Source organism: Bubalus bubalis, chromosome 4 (genome assembly GCF_019923935.1).
Source record: "Bubalus bubalis isolate 160015118507 breed Murrah chromosome 4, NDDB_SH_1, whole genome shotgun sequence".
Taxonomy (NCBI): domain Eukaryota; kingdom Metazoa; phylum Chordata; class Mammalia; order Artiodactyla; family Bovidae; genus Bubalus; species Bubalus bubalis.
In genome coordinates this window covers 148,853,166-148,876,188 of record NC_059160.1, presented here as the reverse complement: position 1 = coordinate 148,876,188, position 23,023 = coordinate 148,853,166, and the positions used below count along the sequence as shown (strand labels likewise).

The window sequence follows — 23,023 nt, the reverse complement described above, 5'->3', positions numbered from 1 at the left end:
TCCGTGCTTTCAGTGTTCCCTGTGGTTGGCGTCTGTGTGGCCGTTTGATCATGTTTCACCACCTGCACTCCTGATGTTCCATTGCCCCCTAGTTGCAAAACGCAATAAAACACTGAAATCTTATAAATGAGCATGGCCATACCAACAGAGAAATGGGTGCCAAAATATGATGTTTGTCAAATGATTTTCAAAAGCCCAATATCTTTGAAAAGTTATCGACGTGCAGTGAAAAAGTCTAGGTTCCGAAGTGAAGCGCTGTTAAAGCAGCTTTGACTCTTTACCTGGTAACTGTTCTCTCAACTCTCAGGCAGACCTAGTAGTGAGAGAAATAATCCTATAGGTGAGCTCAATAAGCTGAAACCCATAAATTTGCAGCAAAACGTTACTTACTCTCATAGACCTGTGGCTTAATCTCCATTAAAGAAGTTTCTCTGAGCAAAGCTGAGACACCTCAGAATATACTCAGTGTTTGTGAACCTCCCTTTCTCCGGGTCTGGAGGGATGTGTGTGCCTGTCCGTCTAGACGCTGTTTTAACCCTTCTGGTGCTGGACTCCAGGTCTCCTCCTTCTCTCTTCTCCTGAGGCAGAGCCCACGCTGGCGCACTAACCTGCAGCGTCTCTGTGCTTCTCTTCTTACCTCCTCTTTCCCCTTCTCTTTCCCTTTTGCTGTGGTGTGTCCAGAAAAGGAAGTCGAGTTCCAGCGTGCACCTAATGGTGAGCCTTGCCTGCCCACCCATCCGCCCGCTCCATGCTGCCTGCGCCCACCTGCCAGCCACGCAAACCCATTCTGCCATGTGCGTGTGCTTCCCTCATCCTCACTGCATGTCTGTGCCGTGCGGGCAGGTGTGGCCTGTCCTGCCAGGCGGGGTCCAGTGCCCGAGGTCACCCGGTGGCCTCAGAACTAGGCATTGGAAGGTGTGGTGTGGCACTCCCTGCTGCAGCGCGTGGACGGCCCCCAGCAGCCCCGGGGCAGGATGTAAATCTGGTAGGGATTCGGGGCCAGGTGGCAAGCACAGGGGGAGACCCTCACTCATGGTTACTCGGGAGGAGAGGCCCCGCTCACTGGGCACGAGCGCTATTTCCTACGGATCGGCAGCCAGGGGGCCTCCGTGTGGAGTGTGGAGGAGCTGGGTGGAGGCTCTGAGCCTCACTGTCACTCAGCGGCTTTCCCCTGTGCTGGTGCCCATTAGCCGGCTGTGCCCGTGTTTTGTCCTTCCCACCCCACCCACAGGGGCACCAGCTGAAAGGCTGCAGAGCTCGTCTTCTTTCTCAAGGGACACACAGCACCCAGGGGAATGCAGCAGCCTGAATCCTTACGAAACATCTATTGGGTTGGCCAAAAAGTTCATTTGGATTTTTCCATAAGGTGTCATGAAAAACCCAAATGAACTTTTGGGACAACTTGATACTAAAGCCAGAGGTGGGGCTACCTGGATGACATTCCAGCCCTCCACAGATATGGCAGGTTTTACAGACATGATACAGTCCTTACCCTGTGCCAGGGTCTTTGTCTCAGCTTTGCAAACACAATGGCTTTGTTCAATCAGCCCCGAATAGGTCCATGTCAGCAGCTGAGTGAGGAGGGCTCTGCACTTTTGGCGGGATATGGAAGAGAGCAGAGCTTTTGTGAGATTAGGCCCACATTCTGTCTATTCCTGGGGCCCCCTTCTCCAGCCTGCAGAGTTCAGCAGAGTCTTAAAGCACCTGGTACCTGGCTTGAGGTTCCATGCCGAGCCCCAGATTCGGGAACGTCTCAACCACTGATAGCAAGTTACAGCTTCGGGTGTGGTCCGAGGGGCCACAAAAGAGGCTTCCGGGCAGGAAGAAGTAGGGCAGTCTGGAGAGCTTCCTGGATGTGTTCTGGGGGAGAAAAAGCACGTCCCAGCTGCCAGTGTGCCCTCCTTGGCACCCCGCACATTGATGGTCGCTGGACATTTGTGTGTCTGCATGTTGAAGAGCTCACAGGCATCAGGCTGCTCCTTAGTGGCCCCCGGTTCCACAGGGACTCCCAGTGAGACTCAGTGTATTTATTGGTTAGGGGATTGTAAGAGGCAGGGAGCATCAATACGGCTCCTTGCCCTGGAGATCGGCCTCCTTCCTTCCTCGCCATCCTCTCCCGCCTCCCTTGCTGTGCCACTCAGTGTAATATTCTGAAAGGCAAGGAGATAGCCTAGTGGCCTGCTGCTGTTGGCCTGCTAGGCAGCCTGCTGTTTCCTGAGGACTGGGACTGCTGACACAGCTCCCACCTGGACTCACCTGCTGCTCTTTGGAGTTCTGCCCTTATTCCCAGCTGATCACGTCTAAGATCAGTCAGGCAAAAAGGCCAACAGCACAGCCCTGTGTCTGCTCCCCCGGGTCAGTGGTTGCCTTTTGTATCCAGAGTCAAATTCCACCCCTTTCCTCTGTGGATACTGTCTCCTCGACCAGGTTTTCTTTCTCTTCTTCCTCTTCAGATCAGGCTTCAATCTAGTGTTGTAAGGGGAAGGAAATGCAGGTGGCAGATTGAAAGGGCAGCAGGGGACTGCCCACAGGGACCCAGAGTTTCTGAATTTTGTTCTGCTTTCTCATAAACTACATTTCTTTCCCCCTATAAAGTGAGAAGATCTGAATTTCTCTGCGTGAAGTATGATTGTACAATGACAGGGCACCTAGCATCAGCAAAGATTTCTGGAGAGATGCTTTTAAAACGAGTCTTTGAGCTCCTTTCACCTTGAGGATGCCTCCAGGGCTAGGTCTCTGGGTGCCTCCAAATAATCTTCTCTGATCATCTATCCAGCCACTGCTCCCACCCCAGAGTGTCACGGGAGTGTTAGCCCACCTCAGGTCTAGCGCCTCCGGACCAAGCTGGGGGACAAGGGAGGTCTGGGAGTCAAATCCAAGCAACTTTGGTGACTCTAGAGGAACTAAACCATCTGTTTTCTTGTCTCAGCCACAGAGCAACAACAAAAACAGTCTCGTAAGCCCAGCCCAAGAGCCCGCGCCCTTGCAGACGGCCATGGTACCTCCTGACTACGGCTTCTCCGCCCCTGCCCCTGGCTGCCTCCCGCTTCTGCCCGCTTCCTTCTCTCGCCCCCCTGCCAGGCCTCCTTGGCCACATCCCTTCTCATCCCCGTAGAGCAGGTGGCTCTGTGTACTGCCCCCTCATGGTCCCGCTTGGCCATGCTCCCTCCTGCATGGCATAACTGCTCCTGCTCCCTGTGCTCTTGGAGGGGAAAAGTGATCAGGGCTCTCAGCTAAGCCTCCCAGCCCCAAATGGGTCTGCTGGGGGGCCGGGCAGGTGAGCTGCTTCTAAAGGGAGAGGGTAGGAGCTTCCCTGGGCTCTGTACCTCAGTTCTTGAAGGCCTCCTTGTAAAATCTGCCTCAGCCCCTCCTTTACAAAGCAATGAATAGGAAGGGGGCCTGGAGTCCCCTACCTCTGGATGGTGCTGAGGTCTCTGGGAAGCCCCCATGCTGTCTGAGTTCTGTCCTGGCTCAGTCAAGGGCACTAAGTGCTCTCAGGGCCCCCTCTGCTGCTGGCTAAGTGAAGATGGCCGGGGGGTGACTGGGAGAGAGGGAGGGGAACCGGTGCTGCTCCCCACCTCCTCCTCCCTGCACCCTGTCCCCCAGAGCTGCCTGCTGAGGACAGGAACTTGGGGAGAGGTACAGGTGGGTGGAACAGGCAGCGGTCTGGGCTCAACTCGCTGAGGGCCACCTGTGAATCTTTCTGGGAGACCTCAGTCCACTCTCCCAGTATCCCTGTCTCCCACACACGCCCTGGTGAGCACTGTTGGCCAGGCCCAGCCTGTACCCTCAGCCCCACAGCTGCTCCAGGGTACTTGTCCCATGGGAGAAAGGACACTCAGGTCTGGCTGCATTTGAGAGCAGGGGCCCTTGTCCTCAGCTTCCCCAGTACCTGTTCCCATTAAGTACCAGGCCTCTCCTCCTAACCAGCCAGTGCTGTCCCCTAAATCTGGGCCTTCCAGCTGCCTGGGACCCAGTTGAACCAGGATATTTTGTCTTGTAAGAATGACTGGCGAGCAGGCCTCAGTGGTCATCATAGGGTCAATATTCGAGGGCTGGGGTCCCTCAGGGGAGAGCCGTAGGTCCATTCCCAGGTCAAGAGGGTAACTTTCATCTTCTCTCACAGGAGCCACAAACCACCGTGGTACACAACGCTACCGACGGGATCAAGGTGAGTGGCTCCTGAGCTGGCCTCCTGCTTTCCAGGTCAGCAGGAAACAGGTGGGCTGGGTCACAGGGTCTCAGGGTCCTGGAGACGGCAGCCTTCAGGCTGCACCTGGGGCCACGGTGTTTGCAGGGTCTAGGCTGGGGGCAGCATATGGCCTGTCATCACGGTGTTCCTGGGAAGGACATCATACCTCAGTGATTCTGAGCTCAGGCTCTAGAGGCAGACAGGTGTGCATTTGCATCCTGGCCCTGGGCCACTGGACAAGTCACCCTCCCACTGTGCATCTCAGTTCCCTTATCTGAAAACTGGGGATGCTAATAATAATAGAATCTTCCTCCATGACTGGTGAAGCTTAAATCAGAGTAAACATGAGCTAGTAAAACAGAGGCAAAAACATACAAATCCTAGAGCATTAATTCTCCATCGCCTCGCTCCTTGATGCCCTCAATATCCTTGTCTCCTTATTTTTACTACCATTAGTAAATATTTATTGAACCATCCACAGCTCTGGTTTACAGAGATGACAAGAGGAAATCTCTCTCCACAGGTGTAAGGGAAGCAGATGATAAACAAAAACTGTACAAATAAGATAAAATCCAGTAGCGATAAATGCTGTGAAGAAAATGTCACAAAGTAAATAGAGAACGAACAGGGCCTCTAATTAAGTGGTCGGGAAGGGCCTCCTTCAGGAGGTGATATTTGCGCTAAAACACTAAACAACTGGAAGGTGGCAGCCAGGTAGACCCTGAGGCAGAGTGCCCTAGACAGTGAGGATGTGGGGTTCGGGGCCTGGCGCAGAGGAAATCAGAGCTCAGAGCATGGTGAGCAAGGAGAGGGAGGCAGGAGGGTGGTGAAGCTGGAGGGGCAGGTGGGACCTGCTTGGTCAGGTTGATATGAGTTTGTATTTTTTACCAGCAGCAACAAAAAGCTGTTAGAGGCTCTTAGCGGGGGAGTAATGGAGTCCAATTTACACATTGAAAAACTGGCCGTGTTATGGGCAAGAACTTTAGGGAAGAGGCAGATGTAAAAACAGGGAGGCCAGTCAGCTATGGTAGGAGTTCAGGTGCCAGATATTAGTATCTGGGGCTCAGCTGTGCATTGGAAGAGAGGAGGTAAGACGCGATTTATTTTGGAGGTAGAACTGACCGATTTGGTTTTAGATTGGATAATTGGGACATGAGGGGAAGAAGGAAAGGCATCAGCATCTTATAAAATCAGACTTCCAGATTTTAGCCTGAACAACTGGATAAGTGGTACATTTACTGAGTTAGGGAAGACTCGGGAGGGTGTTTAGGAATCAGAGTTTTATAAGAGTCACATGGCAAGGGTCTGATTCCTCCTTGCAGCTCCCATAGAACACGTACTCTGCTTTTGTTCGGCTTGGTTCCTCTGGTTTCCAAGGGCCTGAGTTTATAGAAACTTGTTCTTTTTGGCCCGCAGGGCTCCACAGAGAGCTGCAACACCACCACAGAAGATGAGGACCTCAAAGGTAGGTGTTGGCCCATAGTGGGGAAGGGACCCCAGCAGTGTCCCGAGGGGGCACCTGCCTCATCTGCCCCCAGAACTGAGATGGGTGGCTCCTTGTACCCTAGGAGAGGGTTTGGCCTAAAAGCTACTTTCCATGGGCCCAGGGATGAGGCCCCTGTCTCGTGTTGCTGGGCTGGGCAGGTGGCTTCTCTTCTTTGACTCCACGTCTAGGATAGTTAAACGAGGGCTTTTCCTGAGCCTATCCAGGCCCAGGGCTCAGAGAGCTGCTCCTGTCGCTGCTACAGTGTGATATCCCAGATCAGGGACATCTTGAGTCCCCGCAGAGGTGGCCTGCAGACGTCATGAGCCATTAATAAGGTCACCAGTGATCCCAGTTTCCCGGGCACTAAGGTAACTCCCCAGGATGTAGAACTTTGGGCTCTAAAACGAGAACAGTCCTGGACGCATTGGGGTTGGTGGGTCACTCGCGTCACAAAGCCTTGGCATGAGTGACGGAGTCAGAGCCACATTTGGCCCTGCCCCACTGGTCCCGTGAGAACACCAGCTTAAGTTTGGGCCTGGCCAGAGTGCCAAGGGACATGGGAAGGCATGGCAGGCCAGACCACTGTGAATCTCTGTCCGGCTCTTTGGTTTGGCCTCCTGGGATTGCTCCCTTTGCCTTCAGTAAGTGACTTTAGGCCAGGTTCTCAGAAAAGTCGGAGGAATGTTGCAGCTCACAGCTGAGCGAGCACACCCGAGGCAATAAGGGAGCAAGCAAACCTTTGGTAATCAAGAAAAGAAGAGAAAGCAGAAACATATAAGGCAGCAAAGAACAGTGCCTTCAGGGCTGCCGGGATTGACATCAGGTCATTTCAGTTCTGGTGATACTGGCAGAGTAAGCGGCTCCTTCACTGCTGGGCTCTCGACCCTGTAGCCCTGGTCCCTAGAACATCTTCCCTGGGAGCAGGGCTCCTTGTACAGGCTGTTGGAAGGCTCCTCTGGAAGCCGCAAACCCAGGTCTGTGCCCCTTCCTGGGGCTTTCTGCTGGGAAGCCTCTCTGCCAGTGTGGACGTGGTCCCAGGTCCACAGCAACCCGAGGCATCACCTTGCCTCAGTTCTTCAGTGCCACGGGCTCGGGTCCTGTCCGGCTTGCTCGCTCACCTGCCTTGTTCTGTTTGTTTTGGCTGCTCTGCCTTGCCCTGCCCTGCCCTGGCTGGCTAGCTGCCCCGCTCCGCACTGGGAATGGCAGCTCGATGCCTGAAGGACGGAGCTCCCGGGACAGGACAGCCCCCTCTGCAGGCATGCAGCCCCAGCCTTCTCTCTGCTCCTCAGCCAGTAAGTGTGAGGGAGGCACATTCTGGCTTCCGTCTCCCTGGCTCGTGCTGAAGCCCCTCAGGGATCCCCTCACCCACCGCCCAAAGCTGTCAGCCCAGCCGTCATCTAGTGACTTCGGGAGCTCAGCCTCTGCTGGGTGGGGGAGCTGATTGGAGGTGCTGTTAAGACCAGACAGGGGTCCTTGAGACTGGGGCCCAAAGACATGAAGAAAAGCGGGTGGAAGAATGTGGCAGGAGGGAAGGAGTAGAAAGCCAGTGGGATACGCAGAGGGCCTTGTCTCAGCGCTGAGCGGGAAGAAAGGTGGAGTCAGAAGTCAGGCCCACGGTAGTGGGTGTGAGGTGGTGGAGAAATTCAAAGTCAAGAAAACGTGTTCCCCTCGGTGCTTCTTGAGGGTCAGCATAATATCACACTAAGAGCTTGGGGTGAGACTGACCTGAGTTTAAATCTAGCTCCACTACCTTCAAAAATGCGTGAAGTAGCTTAACCTCCTGGAGCTACAGTTTCTTTATCTGTAAAGTGGTAATAAAATGACACCTCAGAAATATAAACGGGATAGTGGAATGTCTTGATACGATGCTTAGCTGGTTAGTGGTAGCTTGTATTGACATCTTCAGTTGTGTTTTTGTAGAGGATGCCTTCGTCTGCTTCTTTCCCTCCTACCATTGATACTTCTAGAGTTTCTAAACACGAGCCTCTTCACCCGTAGGGCCCCAGTCAGGTCTTGCAGATGGGCTTGGTGGGGTTGGAGAGGGGGTGTGTGTGTGTGTGTGTGTGTGCGCGCGCGCGTGCGTGCAGATGGGCTTGGTGGGGTTGGAGAGGGGTGTGTGTGTGTGTGTGTGCGCGTGTGCATGTGTGTGTGTGCGCACATACCTGCTTGCCTTTAGAAAGTGGATGAAGCTCTGTGGTTCCCCTAACCTCCTGCTTATTCGCCCGAGCGGCCCTCCTGATGGTGCTAATGCCCGCGGGGCCCTGTGCTGGCTGTACGTGTGGCTCCACTGTCCTCTCCCAGCTGTGCCCCTTGGCTGTGCTGTTCTAATGCTCACATTTGTCTTGCAGCCTCTCGCTCATGGCCTGGGCCAGCCTGGGGCTCCGGTCAGGGTTAGGCTGGGCCTCCCTTACCCTGGCAGCGCCCTCTGCTAATTGTGGCGCTCCCTGTGAGACGGAGCGTGCTCTCCTGCCCACAAGAGCGGGTGTCATCAGCAGTCCCTTGGCTTGGAATTGGGGTGGGGGCACTCTGAGGGCACCAACTCTGCCTGCCTGTCAGTCTGAGCCTTGTCCTTGGTTTTCCTGAGGGACACATCCTGGCTTGAGAGCTGGTGTGAGATTTAGAGTTTTTCCAAGGGTAAACGGAGCTGGTAAGAGGCTCCATTTAAAAAGAGTGTTTATAGTTCCAAGACCCTTTACCCCAAAAAGCCCTGTGGAGGAGACGAATAAGGCGAAGAGAATTAAGCATCCATCCCAGGGGTCTATTCATTCTTTGGAGCCCTCCTCAACCCTGGCTAGAGTCTGCTTTCAGGCTGGCTGGTGCCCAGAGCTAAGTTTTGGACCACTCTGTGAGGGCTGGGGGGATGGGGTGGGAGGGAGCTGGTAATTGAGACCTGACTGAGCCCCTTCAGGTGAGAGAAATGAGTGGTGGAAACAGCCATATCCAGGAGATGCTTCTTTGAGAGCCTGAACCTGTGGGGATGGGATACAAAGACTGAGGGCAGAGTATTCACAGGGTGTCAGCCTCCTTGGCTTTAAAGACAAGAGTGTTTTCTGCATCTTGGTTATTGATGGAGAGGGAGGCAAAGGCCGGAGGATCATAAGGCAGGCTTTAGGACAAAAGGGTCATTAGCTCTGTGGACAACAGAGGGCGAAGGGAGAGAACGGTGGGCTCGCTTTTCCAGAGAAGGGCCTTAAAGAGAGAAGAGGGATGTCTTTGTCAAAGAGATCACAGGGGATTCTCTGATGGATTGGGGAGGGCTTTGCGTCACTTGGGAGAATCCCAGTCTCACATGGGTAAATTGCTGGATTTTTCCCCCCTACAGTGCGGAAACAGGAGATCATTAAGATCACAGAACAACTGATTGAGGCCATCAACAATGGGGACTTTGAGGCCTACACGTGAGTAGAGACCCATTTCCTTGAGATCCAAGTCATCTCTCAAGCCTTTCCCGCCTTTCAAAAAGCAGCTGGGATCCAGGGAAAAGAGAAGGCTGGGCCTTGGGCACAGCATCTGAGTTAAACACCAGGCCCCTGGGAACCCTTCCAGGTAGACGTTGGTGATTGAGCCCACCCATGGAGCCCAGGCTGGTGGGTTGAAAAGGTGGAGCTAAGCTGCTCAGCTGGCAGGGCCCTGAGATCTCAGCCATCTTGTCAGGCCCAGCCTACAGCTCACCTGCTGCCGCTGGAGGAAGATAGACAGTAATTCTCATAAAAGACTGACGGGCTGCTTTTTTTTTTTTCCCTCCCCTGTAGGAAGATTTGTGATCCAGGCCTCACTTCCTTTGAGCCTGAGGCCCTGGGTAACCTCGTGGAAGGGATGGATTTCCATAAGTTTTACTTTGAGAATCGTGAGTGGGTTCGTGCTGCCGAGATACTCCTGCCTGCCCCTCACCCCCTTGCCTCTGTCCCCGCTCACCTTCTCCTCTTCCCAGCCGCCCGCTTCTCCCTTACTGGGTCTGCCTGCCGCACCCTGGTCTGTGTGCTTGCCTCCGGGGGCCTGAGGATGGTCTTCAGCTGGCATCTCCAAAGGCCCTCCTCCCCGAGCCCCGTGTGCCCCTCTTTTCTGCAGCAGTGCCGCTGTATAATAATCAAGGCCACTGTATTTCTTTAAGCCTTACCTCTTTCCAAGGCACTTGGAAACCATGAGAGGTTAGGTTGAGATGATATCAACGAGTAATAATGAAGCTCTGTGTCTGCAGGTTTCACAATAGAGGAAATTAAAACCAGGATAAGAATGTGCAAGCAAGTAACAGGGCACCGTTGGCAACTGTGAGGTCAGAAGTTGTGGCTAGGGTCCTCCTTCCAGCCACTGAGGGAGACAGGAGTCCTGGCTAGGGGTGGGTGGCTGGGGTGTTGTGCTCCAGACAGTTCCTGGAAGTCCCAGAGCATAAGAAGCTAATTCATCACCTCCTCCCATCTTTCTTTCCACTAAGACCATCCCTCTCCTTATTTTTTTCCCTCATCTTTCCCACTTTATCCTTGGCCTTCCCTATCCTGCCCTGAATTTTATTTTCTCACTGTTTTCTCTGCTAACTACCATCCTCTTCATGTCTCAGCTGCAGATATAAAGCCTAGGTTATCTAAGTAAGTCTATTAGCCAGAAGCAATTCCAGAGCTCACAGAAACTCTCTGAAAGGTCTTGTGTAGCCCCTAACATTCGAATTGAACTAAAATGTGAATCTCAGTAAAAGCAACACAGTTCATGGTGTTTGCTGATAATGGCAACACATCTTTTGGTTTCCCCCCAGAGGATCCTGGGGGCTCTGGGAGTACCCTCAGCTTGGTGCTTTGCTGACTTTATTTTTTTTTAACTTTGGACCTTTATAAAAGTCAAAAATCAATATTGAATATTTTAAGTTCCTGGTTTTACTCTACAGCCCTAGTTATGGACAAGCCAACCCTTATAAGGGCTTCCCAGATGACTCAGACTGGTAAAGAATCCACCTGCCCAGACAGGAGACAAGGATTTGATCCCTGGGTCGGGAAGATCCCCTGGAGAAGGAAATGGTAACCCACTCCAGTATTCTTACCTGAGAAATCCCATGGACAGAGGAGCCTGGCCTGCTACAGTCCATAGGGTTGCAAAAGAGTCAGACGCGACTGAGCACACACAACGCTTATGAAATCTAAACCCACCTGTCGGGGTAGAAAGATCGTCACAGGCTTTCGTTAAGATAATCTTGAGTTCAGATGTTGTGTGGGCAAATTACTTCACCTCCTTGAGCCTATTTCCTTATCTTATAACGAAGAAAATAATATCGACCAAGAAATATGGCTCATGCATGTAAAACCCGCAGTACATTGTCTGATTAAAATACTAGCTGCTGCTAACACTGCAACCCACCTTTCTCTTCCTTTTAAATAATTGAAACTAATCTAATGGGGTTTCCCAGCCTCTGGAGAGTGTATGGGGGAACTTGGCGACTCCCAGAATGGTTACTGGAGAGAGGGTGAGACTTGGGAAGTGCAGGCTGGGAGGAAAATGCCCGTCCCCAGGCCTGACGCCCTCCTACCTACCTCACCCCGCCCTGCCCACTACAGTCCTGTCCAAGAACAGCAAGCCCATCCACACCACCATCCTGAACCCACACGTCCACGTGATCGGAGAGGACGCGGCTTGCATTGCCTACATCCGCCTCACCCAGTACATCGATGGGCAGGGTCGGCCTCGCACCAGCCAGTCGGAGGAGACCCGGGTCTGGCATCGCCGGGATGGCAAGTGGCTCAATGTCCACTATCACTGCTCAGGGGCCCCTGCCGCACCGCTGCAGTGAGCTCAGCCACAGGTGCACCTGGTGGGGAGCGGGGGGCTGGGACACGTGGGGTCAGAGGAGGAAGAAGGGGCTGAGAGGTGGCCTTGGGGGAGGACATTCGGGCCGTCCCAGGAGCGCAGTGAAGGCCGGCAGTGTGGTGGTTGCAATAAGTTATGCTCTCAAGTCAGACAGACTTGGGTCTGGCTCCATGACACTACATTGGGTGACCTTGAACAGGTTACTTCCCCTCCCTAAGCCTCGTTTGCCTCAGCTGTTAAAAAGAGGGAAGGAGCGAGCTGTGCCTGCCTCCTTTGTTGTGAGATTTAAATAAGGTCCTTGTAGGTAAAGCAGTCAGTAAGTGCTCAGCAAATAGGAGGCGATGTTCTGTTTAAATACTAGCTCCCCCCCCATCCTCCACCTTCTCAGGCAGAGTTGACCACGTGTATAATGTGTTTAAGTCTCTGGAACTCCTGTGTGCGTACTGTCCTCTGTCCTGTTACCACGTCTGTCCTGTTTGACAGGGGCATGAGGAGATCCCAGCCGGAGGTCAAACCTTCGCAGCCAGTGGCTCTGGAGGGCCTGAGTGACAGCGGCAGTCCTGTTCGTTTGAGGTTTAAAACAATTAAATTACAAAGCGGCAGCAGCCAATGCACGCCCCTGCATGCAGCCCTCCCGCCCGCCCTTCGTGTCTGTCTCTGCTGTACCGAGGTGTTTTTTACATTTAAGGGGAAAAAAAAGAAAAAAAAAAAAAGATTGTTAAAAAAAAGTGGGATCCATACCATGATGTGTTTTAAAACCATCGACAGCCCTTGGGCTGGCAAGAAGGCAGGAGTCTATGTGATGCCCATCCTGGCACAAGCAGTGGGCTCACCCACCAGCCCTGAAGAGGTGAGCTCGGCCTCTGGCCTCCATGGACTCGGGACCAGGCAAGAACTCTGACAGAGCTCTGGGGGCTGTGTGATGTGACTGCAGCCTCTGAGATGGCCTGCCTGCCCCAGGTCTCAGAATGGACTTCTTCAGAATTTGTATACGCGCCTAGAACGAGGCTTATGAGAACACCGTGGCCAACAGACCTTCTTGGGAGAGAATGCGGAGCTCCCAGCCTGCCGTGGAGGCAGCTGAGAAGCAGTGGCCTCAGGACTGAGAAGCAGGGCCCGGACGTTGCTGTACTCTACCATTTAGCGTAGAAGGGAAGAGAATTGGTGCTGCAGAAGCGTGTCTGCTCCGAAGCTGATGAGAAACCTCGTGTTAGTCTGACATGCACTCACTTACTCATCCATTTCTATAGGATGCACAATGCACGTGGGCTCTGATCTTGAGGCCCAATCCTAGCAGCTGGGAAGTGGGAGGGGTTGCTGCTTTGCTTTGTGTTTGTTTTCTAATAACTTAGCAAGGAGAGAGCCAGGCCTTGGTCTGGGCTCCCCCTGCCACCTTTGGCAGTTCTGTTTCCGTGCTGACTTGGACCATCTTTGTCTTGCCTTCTCTTGGTGGTGGTCCCTGTGTTGACCCTCATCTGGGCCTGGGCCCTCTGCCAAGTGCCCCTGTGGGATGGGAGGAGTGAGGCAGCGGGATTGAGTTGATGGTTGTTTCTATGCATTCAGGCTGCCCTCAGGGCTGCCTCCCTTCTTACTCTTCCCTTGCTGCACGCCAATCTCTTTTCCTGTCTTTGAGACTGACTTGACTACTCTGGCAAGAAGAGGTATCCTCTATAAAGAGACTTCTTTACTGACCAACTGAAGTATAGACTTACTGCTGGACAATCTGCATGGGCATCACCCCCGTCTCACCTGCATGTACCCAAAAGAGATGTCCAGAGCCAAGGCTCCTACCTTCGTTGTCCCTCTCTGTGCTCAAGGAGTTCCATTCCAGGAGGGAAGAATGTATACTCTAAGCAGATAGCAGAGATGATAATGGAGGAGCAATTGGTCATGGCTTTGGTTTCCCCCCAAACAACTGTGCAGGTCTGTCTGCACAAATGTCTGCACTATTGGGGGAGAGATGGGTAGACCCCAGCTCCCTGGACTGCCTTAAGGAGGCACAGGAGCTGGGAGAAGAGGCAAAGCTACAGGTTTACCTTGGAGCCAGCTGAGAAGAGAGCATACTCACGGGTGCTGGTGCTTGGATTTAGCCAGGCTCCTCTGAGCACCTCCTGCATGCCCCAGCCCCCGGGTCCCAGCCGTCTCCCGCCCTGCAGCCTGCAGTACCAGCACGCAGACACCTTCACCACAGGGTTTGGTTTTGCTGGCTTGAAGACAAATGGTCTTAGAGTTCATTAAGACCCATAGCTTCATATGGCTGCTCCAGCCCCACTTCTTAGCATTCTTACTCCTCTTCTGGGGCTAATGTCAGCATCTATAGACAATAGACTATTAAAAAACACCACCACCACCACCTTTTAAACAGGAAATGGAAGGCATTTGATGCAGAATTTTTGCATGATGACATAGAAATAATTTAAAAATAGTGTTTGTTCTGAATGTTGGTAGACCCTTCATAGCTTTGTTACAATGAAACCTTGAACTGAAGATATTTAATAAAATAACCTTTAAACAGTCCATTGTGTTACTGCTGTGGGAGGCTTATGCCCAGAGGTTTAGATTTAACAGCCTGGGTTACAAGGCTTCTGGTGGAGAACTGGACCTTCTCCCACTCCTTTTGGACCCATTTTAGAATAAAACTTCCTCCTAAACTAATCAGCTTCCAATCACCCCACTGGATTGATGAGGCGAGTTTAGGATTGGGGTTGGGGAGAATTTGCGCTCTTCGGAGGTGAGCTCCGAGTCTCGCCCCGCCCCCGGGCCCCGCCCCCGTCTAGGGCCGCCCCGCCCCCTCCCCCGCAGCCCCTCAGTGTGCCGGCCCGGCTCCCCCTCCGCCGGGCCGAGTGGAAGATCCCGCACCCTCGTCCCGCCCCGGCCTCGGGAGCCGCGCCGCCGACGCTCGCCAGGCTGTGCCACCGCGCGGGAAGGAGGGGGGCGCCTCTCCCGGGGGCGCGCGGAGCCGGCTGTCTCTGAGGTCGCGGCTCAGCCGAGCGCTGGGAAGCACCGTTCAGCAGCCCGGCGCCTCGGCCGCGCGGCTGGCAGGCCCAGAGGCGGCGGGGACCCGAGCGGGGCCGCGAGCGGCAGCGCGCCGCCTCCCCCCGGTGGGAGCGGTGGTTGGGCCCGGCTGCGGCAGAACGTTCGCTCGGAGATGGCGGAGCCGCCGCGACGCGGCCCGAGGCCCCGAGAGCAGGGAAGCCGGGCAGCCCCGGGACGTGGCGGAGCCCGGGGACAGCGGGGACGCCGCCCAGTCCGCCGGGTGAGCCGCCCTTGAGGAGACCCCCGCTCAGAGTGTGGCCCCCGCCCACGGTCCCCGCAAGCTCTCCCCTCACAGATTTCCCTCGGTGTGGCCACCGAAACCGCCCGCAGGGGCGTCCCCGGCGGCCCCTCGGGGCGGCCCGCGCTCCCCTCCCCCTGTCCCTTCCGCAGGCCGTCCTGGTCGTGGCCTCATTCCTCTTGGCTGGTCCCCTTTGCTCCGGGTGCCTCCTCCCCTCGGGGCTCTTCCAGCCCGACGCCCGCCCCGATGTCACCGCAGACCCTCCTCCGCGCGCCCCTAGCCCCTTCTTTCCCCTTGAATGCTTCACGCCCTCCTCTCTCCATACCCACCTGTGAACCCACGTCCCCCCTAGCTGGGCCTTCCGTCCGTGACCCCAGGTGCCAGCGCCCCACGCTCCTGTCACTGCTCGGTCCCCCTCCTCCCGCGGCATCTGCACTGCTGGTCTCCCAGCGCGGGGCCCACACCCCCGCCTTCCTCAGCCCCCACCTCAGTTGCTCTTCTCCCGCTGTTGCGCACACATTCAACAACCCCTCCCCGGCCGTGGTCCAGCTTCGGTATTTATCGTCCCACCCCGCGCCCTCCCCCAGGACTTTCTCATTACCCCTTCTCTGAATATTGGTGCTTCTTCTAGGTCCGAAGCTAAAATGCAGTGGTTAAGAGCAGGGCTGGAGCTTGACAGGCCTGACTTTGAATCCCAATTCCTCCATTGACTGAGCTGTGTGATCCTGGGCAAGTTACTAAGCTTCTCTGGACCTCAAATTACTCATATGTAAAACGGGGATATTACTTACCTCTTAGGACTGGTGTGAGCTTTAAATATAGAGAAAGCTCTTGGAAGAATGTCTGGCAAAGATAAGCCCCCAGTAAATGTTAACTATTATCCTTAACATGAGTGATCACCCCCCAGTATCCACTTCCCCCGTTGTACAGTGATTTCTTCTCATTACTGTGTTTACTGCAAAAAGTTTCCTCTAGGTCTTAGGATTCACCCCTTCCCATCACCATTTTGATCCTTTCCCAGCTCTCTCTTCATGCCAGTTAGTTTTACTCAAGCCAAAGCTGAACTGTTCTTAAACTGTCTTTCTCAATTCTGAAGGACCCCTATCTCTGCGTAATCACCCCAAAATGTGTATGTGTGGGGAGTGAGTGGTAGAGATTGCCAGCCACTGGCCTTACTGGAAATGATTAACATGGGGAGAGTGACAGTAAAGCTTCTAGTTGGTCTTCTTAAGAAAGTCTCTGAAATGTAGAGCTCTTTACAACTATTCTCCGATGGTACTTTCTCCCTTCTCTGTTATTGATTGGTACTACTTAAGCTCCTGTTGCTCTCTGCCACCCAGCCCTACTCAAGCTTGCTCTGTTTCTGTAATAGGACTCAATCCTTCATGTCTGTCTAGGCTGGCTCAGGACCCTTCTGAGCCATTTAGGGATGAGGATGTAGTACCATCCAGGCTAGGTTAGGAAGAAGAAGCAGAGTGGATAGGGAGACAGACTCTGGTCTCACCTCTCTAGCTTGTCTTAGGTGCCAGTGATATGGCCTACTCTGGGGCTGCATTTTTATCACCCCTCCTGACATTGGCACAGGTGAGGTAAAGAGCAGGGGTGAGTAATTTTTCACAAGGAGTGGGGAAGAGAATCCTCAGGTTCTGGGCTTGGAAAGTAATAGAATGATTAGCTAGCACTATTTGTCTTTGCTCTTGAATTCCCCTATCATAGTGTCCACCGGACTGCAAGTTCGTTAGTGCTGTTAGCCTGAGATGTTGGGTTTGATAGATGAGGGAGATTAACAGGCACATGAGTTTCCTCTTATCTGATATTTCGTTGGAACATGGGACTTCTGGGGCTTTCCTTCCCTTCTTCACAGGAAGACCAGACCCCCTACTGGCTGACCAACTGCTCAGTCACAGGCTGGGAACTCCTTTCAGAGCAGGTTCATTTTCAGCCTCCTGGGCTATTTGGCCTCTTACTGATGGGAGATTTGTTCTCTTCCAGACCTTGGATATACTGCTTCAGTTCTGAACTTAGTTCAGGGAGGAGAATTTAGACAGCATTCTAAGAAAGGGAACAGGCTGTGAAGCTAAGGTATGAGACTCAGATTGTGGTGTTCTTCTACAGGAGCTTGTTCTTGGAGAACAAACCATCCTGTGAGCAGGAGGTAAGAGAGATGGGGTGAATGGGGGGCATGGATTAATGACAGTTTAAAGGAGAGAAGTAATGCACCAGTTTCTCTTACAGGTTGTGAGGAACTCTGTCTGACATCTGATGTGACGAGCTCAGACAGGACCAAAGGTGGAGCCTGACTAGATTTGCATCCTGAAGGCATGGGCCAGTGGGCCATGGTGACCTGAGACCAATGAACTCTGTCCAATTGCCCCCTGTTGCCCTTTCTACCTCCTCTACCCTATACTAAGGGGACTTGTTTCCGCCTTCACAGGGAGCTGACCCTGCGGGAATCCCTTTCCCCTCTTTTCATATCCTTCTACCCTCCCGGAGAGCCTCAGCCTATAGAACTCCTACCTCCCATCCCCTGAGGTGGTTCCCATCCCTGCCTCACCTCCCCGCCATGCTCAAGCTGTGGAAGGTGGTACGCCCAGCTCGGCAGCTGGAACTGCACCGCCTCATACTGCTGCTGATTGCTTTCAGTCTGGGCTCCATGGGCTTCTTGGCTTACTACGTATCCACCAGCCCCAAGGCCAAGGAACCACTGCCCCTCCCCTTGGGAGACTGCAGCAGTGGCGCGGCGGGTGGTCCTGGCCCGGTTAGGCCTCCAGTCCCACCCCGGCCCCCCAAGCCTCCAGAGACAGCGCGAACTGAACCCGTGGTCCTTGTGTTTGTGGAGAGTGCATACTCGCAGCTGGGGCAGGAGATCGTGGCCATCTTGGAGTCTAGCCGTTTTCGTTATAGCACTGAGCTGGCACCTGGCCGAGGGGACATGCCCACACTGACTGATCATACCCGTGGCCGGTATGTCTTGGTCATTTATGAGAACCTGCTCAAGTACGTCAACCTGGATGCCTGGAGTCGGGAACTGCTAGACCGGTACTGTGTGGAGTATGGTGTGGGCATCATTGGCTTTTTCCGAGCCCATGAGCATAGCCTACTGAGTGCCCAGCTCAAGGGCTTTCCCCTTTTTCTCCATTCAAACTTGGGGCTTCGGGACTACCAAGTGAATCCTACAGCTCCACTCCTACATCTCACACGTCCCAGCCGCCTGGAGCCTGGGCCACTACCCGGTGATGACTGGACCATCTTCCAATCCAACCACAGCACCTATGAACCAGTGCTTCTCGCCAGCCTTCGGCTGGCTGAGCCCCCTGTGCCAGGACCAGTGCCTCGCCGGGCCCGGCTTCCCACTGTGGTGCAGGACCTGGGGCTTCACGACGGCATCCAGCGGGTGCTGTTTGGTCACGGCCTCTCCTTCTGGCTCCACAAACTAGTTTTCGTCGATGCCGTTGCATACCTCACTGGCAAGCGCCTCTGCTTGGACCTTGACCGTTACATCTTGGTAGACATCGATGACATCTTTGTGGGCAAGGAAGGTACCCGCATGAAGGTGGCTGATGTTGAGGTCAGTCTTTCTTTTTCCTGACTCCAGTTTCTTTCCTTAGAAGCTGTTTCAGGCTCTGTCCCTTCAGACTCCCTCCCTTGATTCTAAGCTTGTCATAGGTAATGCTCCCTGCCCTTTTATAGGCAAGAGGAATGCGACTTCTCAATTTTCTCCTTAGATTGCTCTCTCCTGATTTCTCATGTTCCTGCTACTCTTCCCAGGCCCTGTTGACCACGCAGAACAAACTCAGGACCTTAGTCCCCAACTTCACCTTCAACTTGGGCTTCTCGGGCAAGTTCTATCATACTGGTGAGCTCGTTCGCCTGTTCCTTCAGCATATCAGTCTTAGTTTGATCTGTCCCTTCACTGTCCATCCTAGGCAGACAGGTTGGAGAAAGGGGGCAAGGTTTGGGGTCAGAATGCTGTGAGGAGCTAGCGGTGGCTGGGAATTTCAGTTAGCACGGGTGGCTGGAGGGCAGGTTGGCAATGGGGAAAATAGTCCTAGGTGGGCAGAGGTCAGCCATGTTGTCCCAAGGATGGAAAGCAGTTCATGTTGGTACAGAACGAAGGAGGATCAGGGCCTAACTGGCTGTGGTCAGTGGTCAGTGTGTGGTCATAGGGACAGAGGAGGAGGATGCTGGGGACGACATGCTGCTGAAGCACCGCCGAGAGTTCTGGTGGTTCCCCCACATGTGGAGCCACATGCAGCCACATCTGTTCCATAATCGCTCCGTGCTGGCTGACCAGATGAGGCTCAACAAACAGTTTGCTCTGGTGAGACCTTGGATCTCTTCCCCATACTTTTCCCCAAAGCTAATGCTTCCTTTTCGACCTTTCCCTAGCAGAGTACCCTTTCCTTGTCCTTTCCTATTTTCTTTCTGTAGAGGCATCCCCACCCCCTTTACCCTCTACTCCCCAAACCTCACCAGGTCCTGGTGAGAGTCTATGCCCCATTCCCAGGAACATGGGATTCCCACGGATCTGGGGTATGCTGTGGCCCCCCACCACTCCGGCGTGTACCCCATCCACACACAGCTCTATGAAGCCTGGAAATCTGTGTGGGGCATCCAGGTGACCAGCACTGAGGAGTACCCCCACCTCCGCCCTGCCCGCTACCGCCGTGGCTTCATTCACAATGGCATTATGGTGAGGGACTCCCAGTACAAACCTCAATCAAACTCCCACAATCGGCCAGCCTCCAACCTGCATTATCCAGGCTCGTCCGTAATAATAGGGGGTAGAGGGGTGAAAAGTCATAATGCATAGAGCAAGAGCTTTATTGCTGTAACTTCAAGCTGTCCTCTATAAACCCAGGGAATCCTAAAGTGCCTCAAGTCTTCTGTCCTTCATCTAGTTCTCATTCTACCTTCCAATCTCATCTCTCCCTGTTTTTTCTTTTCTTTCAGGTGCTGCCGCGGCAGACATGTGGTCTCTTCACTCACACAATCTTCTATAATGAGTATCCAGGAGGCTCTCGTGAACTCGACCGGAGCATCCGAGGTGGAGAACTCTTTCTGACAGTGCTGCTTAATCCGGTAAGGTGCCGAGAGGAAGGGCTAGAAGATGAGACAGCCGGTGTTTGCAGGCTGAGACTTTTGCTCACCAAGCCCGCTTTTGAAGTGCGGTAGGCTCTCCAAATTTGACATGCAGGCACCCCCTTTCAGATCAGCATCTTTATGACTCATCTGTCTAATTATGGAAATGATCGGCTGGGCCTGTACACCTTTGAGAGCCTGGTGCGCTTTCTCCAGTGCTGGACGAGGCTGCGCCTACAGACCCTTCCTCCTGTCCCTCTTGCACGAAAGTACTTTGACCTCTTCCCTCAAGAGCGAAGCCCCCTTTGGCAGGTAGAGGTGGAGCTCAGGCTGACCTAGAGACATGATGGGGGTGGCTGTTGAGGAAAAGATTATCTGATTATTGGCCTCACCTTCAGAATCCCTGTGACGACAAGAGGCACAAAGATATCTGGTCCAAGGAGAAAACCTGTGATCGGCTCCCCAAGTTCCTCATTGTGGGACCCCAGAAGACAGGTGAATCATCCTTAGCCAATTTCTGTTGCCTTGCCTTAAATCCAGAGAACTCTCTGGCCAAGGAATTCCCTTCTCATAGCACCCCTCATTAATCAGTCCCTTGAGTGACTTTCGTTTTCGGCCGTGCTGGGTCTTCGTGGCTGTGCGGGCTTTCTCTAGTTGCGGCATGTGAGCAGGGGACTGCTGTCCAGTGTGGTGTGTGGTCTTCTCATTGTGGCTTGTTGTGGAGCTCAGTCTCTAGAACGCGTGGCCAGCAGGTTTAGCTGCTCCACAACATACGGGATCTTCCCCAGCCAAGAATCAAACCGGTGTTCCCTGCATTGTCAGGCAGATTCTTAACCACTGGACCACCAGGGAAGTCCCCTTGAGTGATTCTTAACCTGGTTGTATATCAGAATTATGTCTTTTTTTGTCGTCATTGTCTTTTTTAAAGATCCACAAGTGATTCCGATGCATAGTCAAGGCTGAGAACCATTTTAACCCTTCCCTGGACCTCTCTCTAGCTTTTCTTTTCTCGCTCTAGTTTGGCCAAAGGGTGTTTTACTACCCAGAGTGATTGTTTTCTGACCTCTTTCAAGCTGATGTTGTTGAGCTGGATTCTCTCCCACCATGGCCTGGACTTTCTCTCCCATTTAGGGACCACAGCTATTCACTTCTTCCTGAGCCTGCACCCAGCTGTGACTAGCAGTTTTCCTAGCCCCAGCACCTTTGAGGAGATTCAGTTCTTCAACGGCCCTAATTACCACAAGGGCATTGACTGGTGAGACCTGGGATGCTTCTCAGAACATTCCTTTTCCTCTTAAACCTCCCCCATTCCTGCTTCTACCAGCACGGGCATCTGGCCCCTTCTCTCTGCAAATTGTCTTCCTCTCCTCTCTACTACTTCCTAGGTACATGGATTTCTTCCCTGTCCCTTCCAATGCCAGCACTGATTTCCTATTTGAAAAAAGTGCCACGTACTTTGACTCAGAGGTTGTACCACGGCGGGGAGCTGCCCTCCTGCCACGAGCCAAGATCATCACTGTGCTCACCAACCCTGCTGACAGGGCATACTCCTGGTACCAGGTGAGTCTGAAGCTAGGGACACATTAGAAAAGAGGTGGTGACCACTGGAGAGACAGGAAGGAGTGAGGGTCGGGAAAGGAAGCTAGCGCCTTGGGGAGGGGTCTGTCCACCAGACCAAGAGGAAAGGCAGAGTAATTGTCAGGTCACCGATTCCTTCCCTTCCTACCCCTTGTCCTTCAGCATCAGCGAGCACATGGAGACCCAGTTGCTCTGAACTATACCTTCTACCAGGTGATTTCAGCCTCCTCCCAGGCCCCTCCAGCACTTCGCTCCCTACAAAACCGTTGTCTTGTCCCCGGCTACTATTCCACTCACTTACAACGCTGGCTGACTTACTACCCCTCTGGACAGGTACAGTTCCCCAGTAGCCCTCATGGGGGTCCCCTTCCTTTTCCTGTCAGCCCAGTGGCTTTTAAGGAATATAGAGGGAACCACATCCCTGTCCCTTTAGTTGCTGATTGTGGATGGGCAAGAGCTGCGTACCAACCCAGCTGCCTCAATGGAGAGCATCCAGAAGTTCCTGGGTATCACACCCTTTCTGAACTACACACGGACCCTCAGGTGGGAGAGCATGACCCAGGGGAGGATGACTCTGGGGGAAATGGGGACGCAGATTGACCATGTCTGTTTGGAAGAGAAATGAATTTACCCTGTCTTGCGAGGAGAGGCATGTGTCCCTGTGGGCTGGGAGAGGTAGTAGTGTTCATTTGTGGGGCCTGGATTTCTTTTCTGTTACTTCATGGCCTTTTCCTGTTGAGCAGGTTCGATGAAGATAAGGGATTCTGGTGCCAGGGACTTGAAGGTGGCAAGACTCGTTGTCTAGGAAAGAGCAAAGGCCGGAAGTACCCAGATATGGACGCTGAGGTAAGGAAAACCAGGGACAGGGTTTCCCTCTCCACGTCTAAGAGCTATCTGATCCTATCCACTCCTTAGTATTCTTACTCCTCTGACTTCATTTTTTCTCCTGTTAGTCCCGCCTTTTCCTTACGGATTTTTTCCGGAACCACAATTTGGAGCTGTCAAAGCTGCTGAGCCGGCTTGGACAGCCAGTGCCCTCATGGCTTCGAGAAGAACTGCGGCATTCCAGTTCGGGCTGATGTATCAGCCTCTTGTACCAGCAAAAGCCCCCTGCTTCCTTAAGGGGGCAAGCCCAGAGCAGGGCAGTCCCTCCCCCTTCTACCTCAGTGGCCTTCAGGCCTGGGATGGCTGAGAAGGGTAGGGCATCCCTTTCCCATAGTTTTGGGGTATAATAAAGGGGATTCCCTTGATACCCTGCAAGATGGTACTAGGCACCTTTGGCCCATGGTCTTGGAAGGTGGAGGGAATGAGAGGGTCCAGACAGAGGGTAGAGGAATGTATTAATCCAGTGCTTTCCCTCTTCATCCCCAGCAGTGTATCTACCTATACTGGCTATGGGAGGGACCCCTTACCATGGGATCAATGGGATCTACCTGTGGCCCGGCCTCCCTAATGTCATTCACATTGAATGGGGATGAGGTCGGACGATGGCTCATAGAGCTGAGTATGAGCCCCAGCTGTGGGCTAGAAATGACTTTAATAAACGTTCTTATTTTTCTGTTTTGTGTGCCTCGCTGGAGTGGGAGAAACCTAGAATAAAGGAAGTATCCAACTTTTCCTC

The 23,023-nt window shown here is 53.4% G+C and overlaps 2 protein-coding genes across 36 annotated transcripts in view; both read left to right on the top strand.

The window, feature by feature from the left end:
* The window catches only part of CAMK2G (calcium/calmodulin dependent protein kinase II gamma), a 55,419-nt gene extending 41,434 nt beyond the window's left edge, over positions 1-13,985 (top strand). For 7 of the 27 annotated variants that reach the window (XM_044942270.2, XM_044942272.2, XM_025284789.3 and 4 more), the window contains 9 exons: positions 682-714; positions 2,930-2,998; positions 4,127-4,171; positions 5,609-5,657; positions 6,857-6,970; positions 9,001-9,076; positions 9,431-9,525; positions 11,219-11,463; positions 11,952-13,985. In XM_044942270.2, coding sequence (XP_044798205.1) covers positions 682-714; positions 2,930-2,998; positions 4,127-4,171; positions 5,609-5,657; positions 6,857-6,970; positions 9,001-9,076; positions 9,431-9,525; positions 11,219-11,451 — 714 coding nt within the window. In that variant the 3' untranslated portion in view covers positions 11,452-11,463; positions 11,952-13,985. Of the gene's footprint in view, positions 1-681; positions 715-2,929; positions 2,999-4,126; positions 4,172-5,608; positions 5,658-6,856; positions 6,971-9,000; positions 9,077-9,430; positions 9,534-11,218; positions 11,464-11,951 lie in introns of those variants that run through there. The other 20 variants (XM_025284770.3, XM_044942275.2, XM_025284773.3 and 17 more) reach the window with 9 other exon arrangements.
* Positions 13,986-14,361: 376 nt separating this feature from the next.
* On the top strand, positions 14,362-22,960 carry NDST2 (N-deacetylase and N-sulfotransferase 2). Of its 9 annotated transcripts, none has more exons than XM_025284766.3 (15): positions 14,362-14,724; positions 15,374-16,897; positions 16,978-18,310; positions 18,511-18,598; positions 18,909-19,063; positions 19,250-19,435; positions 19,696-19,824; positions 19,954-20,136; positions 20,223-20,319; positions 20,956-21,079; positions 21,210-21,384; positions 21,616-21,735; positions 21,836-21,945; positions 22,146-22,248; positions 22,356-22,960. In XM_025284766.3, the coding sequence occupies exons 3-15, from the start codon at positions 17,306-17,308 to the stop codon at positions 22,479-22,481; spliced, it is 2,601 nt and encodes an 866-aa protein (XP_025140551.2). In that variant the 5' UTR covers positions 14,362-14,724; positions 15,374-16,897; positions 16,978-17,305; the 3' UTR covers positions 22,482-22,960. The 9 variants fall into 9 exon arrangements, with proteins under 9 accessions (XP_025140551.2, XP_045021489.1, XP_044798204.2 ...); XM_045165554.1 differs by having other exon boundaries at positions 21,565-21,735; positions 21,836-21,908; positions 22,318-22,507; XM_044942269.2 differs by having other exon boundaries at positions 14,363-14,724; positions 19,325-19,435; positions 21,565-21,735.
* The last annotated feature ends 63 nt before the right edge of the window (positions 22,961-23,023 follow it).